Source organism: Thamnophis sirtalis, unplaced genomic scaffold, assembly GCF_051295495.1.
Source record: "Thamnophis sirtalis isolate CommonGarterSnake01/CBP01778 unplaced genomic scaffold, rThaSir2_p1.2 scaffold_6, whole genome shotgun sequence".
Classification (NCBI taxonomy): Eukaryota; Metazoa; Chordata; class Lepidosauria; order Squamata; family Natricidae; genus Thamnophis; species Thamnophis sirtalis.
In genome coordinates, this window is record NW_028261386.1 from 47,005,159 (window position 1) to 47,011,208 (window position 6,050).

The following is a 6,050-nucleotide window of genomic DNA, read 5'->3' on the forward strand; positions in this document are numbered from 1 at the left end:
AGTGGCAATCTACTATGAAAGAGCTTTAGCTACGTAATAGATTTCTGTAAAATTAGCTGTAATTGAAGGTATTAGCGTATGTCAACAAACTGGGATCTGAAGATAAAAATTGCCATTTCTGATCACTACAAAACATCTACTAGGTTATAGTATTAGACCCATGATGTATCTTAATGAGCACAGGCATGTCTTCACTATGTAAAATGTTTTATTATACAAAAGATAAATGCCATATATACACATATATACAACTCTTATATAAGTAAGAGTTTTGCTGCAGATATTACAGAAGCTGCTCATAGTGAAGAAAATCCATGAAAGCAAACTGTGAAGCTCAGCTATCTAGAAAGCAGATCCAAGGTTCAAATTGTACATATTTCCTTTGCCTGTTCATTGTAACAGAGATATTTATGTACTTAGTGCTATAGGTAACCCAGTTGGGTCTCGAGCTCTTTGTTCGTGACCTTGCTTGCTCTAGTCATCACTATTCTCTTCCCAGCCTTCAGAAAGAAGCAGGAGATCTGCTTTAAATGTATATAATAATTCTGTGTAATCTGAAAACTACTGCCTTACCTGCATTAATCCTTACAAGCTTTTTAAAAAAAAAAATCTGTTGCAATGGTTGCTCTTGTTCCTTGCAATTTAAGATCAGTGTTATATTTAGATCTGCACTGTCATCAATTGCAATGTAAAATACAGATTTTAATTAAAATTCTCAATTTCGTCCATTGGTTATCCTACCATGAAATCTTTCAAAAATGACACATTACAGATTATGATACATTTTCAGGATTCTTTTGTAAAAAGTTATCAGAACAATTATAATTAGATGTATAAGAACAGTAGGAACAGTTCAGTTCTGCCTGATCTTAGTTTAAATTGTTCAAATCTCTACATAAAAAGAATAAAATAACACCAATTTCAAACTAGCAAAGACTAATCTGGATGGTCCTACTCAGTGGTGGGATTCAGATTTTTTTACTGCCAGTTCTGTAGGCATGGCATGATGGGCATGGCAGGGGAAGGATACTGTAAAATCTCCATTTTCTCCTGATCAGCTGGGACTCAGGAGGCAGACAATAGATAGGGGTGGAGCAAGTCGGAGGTGGTATTTACCAGTTCTCCAAACTACTCAAAATTTCTGCTATCAGTTCTCCAGAACTGGTCAGAACCTGCTGAATACCACCTCTAGTCCTACTGTTGTATGACATACACTTGCCAAGCACCTGCCTTAGAAATACCCTAAATTAATGAAGGAGGATGTATGTTTCTTTTAACTATGACTTTCACATACAGGCATACTTCAGAGAAAGTGCAGATTTGGTTCCAGACCAATGGTTCGAAAGCAACCATTGCAATAAAATGAATAAAGCATGATTTTTTTGGGTTTCCCAATGTATATAGTTATGTTTACACTATACCATAGTCGATTAAGCATACAGTAGCATTGCATCTACAAAACATGATGTACGTACTTTAATTTAAAATATTCCATTGCTATAAATGCTAATCATCATCTGAGTCTTCAGCAAGTACTAATAGTTTACTGATGGAGAAGCTTGTAAAAATCCACAATATCTGTGAAGTGCAATAAAGCAAAATTCAGATAAAACGAGATATGCTGATAGTTGCTATTTAGAATGTGCTCCCTATGGTTCTTGAAATACGATTCCACGATAAAGAACTGTAGTCATTGATAATCCCATCATCCATTATTTTATTTTGTTACTTACTGTACATATTGGTCTTGAACATCTAATGCCAAATAGATTGTTCCCATAGAAAAAAAAAATGTTCCCAAAAAAGCAATAAGACACGGTGATGTTGAGCTCATTGCAATACACATCTGACAAATAAACTTGTCTTGTAACAATTTCTAATTGCTTACAATTTATTCTGAAATAATCAATGACACTATGTCATTTCAAAGCAAAAGGCAGACTACCTTCAAATTTAAATTAACTTGCAGAGTACAGTAGATATTTATAGTTCTCCAAAACTACCAAATACATTATTAAAGGTATTTTATACTCAACTGGAGCAATTTCTTAGTATCATTTTCTGTTATAAGCCTTGTGAATTCAGCTGATTGCTGGGAAACTAGACAGTCAATCAGATATTTTTAAACCATCCAGTTATTTTTAAAGTAGGAGCATGCATATATAATACAAATAGGGGTGCCATTTTTCTCTCTGGTTTTGTTCATATGTTTGATCCATAGACATTTAGCTACTTTGTATCAGGTAAAATATAAACTATTAAGCTACATTCATGTTATGGCACAAATAATGTAGGCTCAACAGGAAAAAGTTACCACTCTAGTTTCTGACCTACAATTAATTATTTTGTTTCAGTTGAGGAAGTTCTTCTCCTTCCAGTATCTACCAGATTAGATCATATAAACCAGCTCTCTTCAACCTCTAAACTGCTAGCTAAGAATTTGTGGACTTCTATCTCATCAAATCTGATGTGCCAAAACATTTCAATGTGCCACATTGGAGAAGGCTTCCATAACAAGTGATCTTTGTAAGAAAATCTAATCCACTGCTATGGTATTTGCAAGTACTGCAGTAGTACAACAACCATTTTTATATAGATATAAAGTCAGAAAAAAAAGAAAAGACTTCCTCCCTTTTCCAGCACCTTAAAGCAACAGGATACGAAATTGATTTTGAAGGAACCAAATTACTCTCCAAAATAGAACACTTCAACAAGAGAATAATTATGGAAGCCATCGAAATAGAGAAACACCCGCACAACATGAATAAATGTGATGATACCTCCCGCCTACCAGACATCTGGAAACCAGCCCTAGTCAACAAACGAACCCCACCCACCACCCAGGTCATTACAACACAAAAGAACAACGACCAGCACCTTACTCACACAGGATGATACAAAAGCCAACCAATCTACAAACATCAATTCCATGTACCAATCAGGATGCAACTACACAACCAATCAACCCACTTACAGCAACAAAGCCAGCACTCCACACAACCCCACCAAGATTTATAGAAAGACGACAGCTCCAACCATGCCTTACTCGCACAAGGACGAAGCTAAAAACACCAGCCTGAAGATGGCGAGTGGGACCTCGCCGAAATGTTGCCAAAACAATCTCAATCTTACATGGGAAAAGACCTGAATACAACAAGACCATAGGTAAGCAGTATGCTCCCTCCCATATTTGGGCATACCAGGAGTTGTGACACAATACATTATACACACACACACACACGCACACACACACACACACACACACACACGTACGTACATACGTACATACACATATACTTCTTCTAAGATGTTCAATTGATCATTTTATAGTGTGTATTTTCTTAGCAAGACTTCTGAGATTCTTCTGCATTCAAGGAAAAAAATTAAATATGGCTTAGAAGAAGTTTATATAAATTCTAGTACTATTATATAGTCTAGACTCAGCTGGCTGTCTCTGACAATTTAACTGACAAGACCAGATTCACATTGATACGATAAGAAAAGTAAAGGCAGTATGGAAATTGTGTGTGTGTGTGTGTGTGTGTGAATATGTATATGTATATGTATATGTATATATAGTCAAAACTTCACAATTCCTTGCCTGTTATTTACCTTCTTACAAGCACTTTAAAATGTACAGATACGAAACCAATAGCTGCATGTATTTAGAAATCAAAATTAAGAAGATGCCATAAAGAAAATGGCATCTTTTAACATGCTTAAAAGAGATTTCAGAAAGTACCCTTCAGTTCAATTGTTCCATAAAGCATTAAATAAGAGAATGCAATACATTAGAACCATCAAAAGGGAGCACTTTTGAGCCACTGAAACAGCAAAACAGGATTGAAAACTTCGATCTCCGAGCTGTAGACAATGATACCATCACCGTATTTTATGTGCTAAAATGATCATTAAAAATTAAGCACCACATAGAAGCTGCCATTTAGAATATTAATTTACCTTTACTAATCATCTTTTTAACTTGAGGCTAAAACAGTTCACTCACCATTCATGTACTCTGGCTTAGTCCATGAAATGTTAAAAGAGTCAGAGGAAAAAGACTGGACTTTAGGAGCTGGAACCCCTTCTGGGCCAGTTTTCATTGTTTTTACTGAAATAGTTTCACTGATTGTGCATCCACCTGTAGTGCAGGCCTTTGGAAAAAGAAAGAGAGACCAATTCTAAAACCTGACATGAAATACATCCCCGGTGTATACTATTCAGGAAAAGAAATGTAAAGAAATCTAGTCATTTTTTAAAGGTTGTTTTTTTATCTTTCATTTATTTTTATAAATAACTCAAGATGATGAATATACCTAATACTGCTTCCTCCTCCTATTTTCTACACAACAACCACCTTGTGAGGTAGGTTCGGCTGAGAAAGAGTGTCTGGGTTAGCCAGCTGGCTTTTATGCCTGAGGCAGGACTAGAACTCACAGTCTCCTGGTTTCTGTCTTAAGAGTGGTCTTCATATGTTTAGTTCTCAAAGTAGCATGATTTATTTCTTTATGCAGTCCTGTGTTTGTTTATGAGGAATTACAATCATTTCAAGAGTCTTTCCCAAGATCAGGGCCCTCCAGAAAAGACGGTTGTTATGAAGAGGTCCCTGCTGCTAACATTGGTCTCAACCTCCATCCAGGAATCAGAACAGAAAAGAAAAGGGCATTGGCATGAAAAAGTGTCCTGTAGGACAGTATCAAATATGAATCCTACTATTCCCCACCATCCAGATAGAGCTGAACAAGCTTCTTGGATGAGAAGCGAAATAAGAAAAAGAAAAAATAAGGAAGTCCAGCTGCCTCCTGAAAAGCACCTTTGGGGCAACCATGACCTGGATGACTGAGAATCTCCATAGACTTCTGTAGAACAGGATCCGTTTCTTAGATGCAAACAGTCAGAACTGAAATATCTAGTAACTGTCCACACCAGTGGTAGTCAACCTAGTCTCTACCCCCACTAGTGGGCGTTCCAGCTTTCATGGTGGGCGGTAGGGGTTTGCTGGAACTCTGCTTTATAAATTTTATAAATAAAGTTACTTCCCTACTTTATAAATCACCATTACTGTGGAACTGGTGGGCGGTTAGAAATTTTTACTACTAACAGAGATACAAACATGGGCGGTAGGTATAAAAAGGTTTACTACCCCTGGTCTACACGTCTTTCCTTATTTAACAATTTCTAACACTTTTGTGTTTCACATTACACTGGAGGTACTAAAATTTGTTTATGGAAAGATGTAAACATTTCTAGGTGTCTTTCCCCCCACTCCTCCATGGGGGTGGGAGATTGTTTTATTGGGTTTCTTTAGAGTAGGCGAAACAGAAAGATACTGAAACTTAAGTTTCTTGACTCAGCTCACTAGGTGGCAGCACCTAGCCAATCTCGACTGATCTTCAAAAAACACAAGCAGGGTCAGGATCTTTTCATCACTTGAACGGAAGACAACTGGGAAATCCCAAGTCTCTAAACTAGACTAGGCGGTTCAAAAAGAACCCCATCTCTGAAGGAGGAAATGACAAACCACTTCCAGACTGGTGTCAAGCCTCCCTATATGAAAATGTCCATGTAACCTCCAGGAATCAAGGCTAACTTTACCTTTCAAAATCTTTTCCTTCCACATCTTTTAGTTCTTAGTATAACATTTGCTGTATTTTATATTTGGCATAATTATAACATTTCAGCTGTTTAACTGCATTCATTTTATTAAAATACTGTAAGACCAAGGTCTTCAAATTGGCAGCTTTAAGACTTGTGGACTTCAACTCCCAGAATTCTCCAGCCAGCAACTGTTTGGTATTGGAGAGGAAACTATAGCATCTACAACTGAAGTTGTCTAAAAGCAAAATTCTATGTTTTCTTCAGATTGTGGGATATGGGATTGGATCTTATGGATCCTTTTTGCTGAAAGACCAGCTCTATCATCTCCTCTTCTTTGAACATTTTGCCTCACAATTTAAATTGTGAAGAATATATGTAGCTCAGACTTCAATTGTTGGATTCCTGGTATTCTCTCAGCTGACACTGTCACACAACCTGATTATGAAACATCT

General features: G+C 36.7%; 1 protein-coding gene across 1 annotated transcript in view; it reads right to left on the reverse strand.

Annotated features, from left to right (window-relative positions):
* The window catches only part of USH2A (usherin), a 461,429-nt gene that overhangs the window by 233,353 nt on the left and 222,026 nt on the right, over positions 1 to 6,050 (reverse strand). The window contains exon 32 of the mRNA XM_087718552.1: positions 4,007 to 4,154. Coding sequence (XP_087574678.1) covers positions 4,007 to 4,154 — 148 coding nt within the window. The remainder of the gene's footprint in view (positions 1 to 4,006; positions 4,155 to 6,050) is intronic.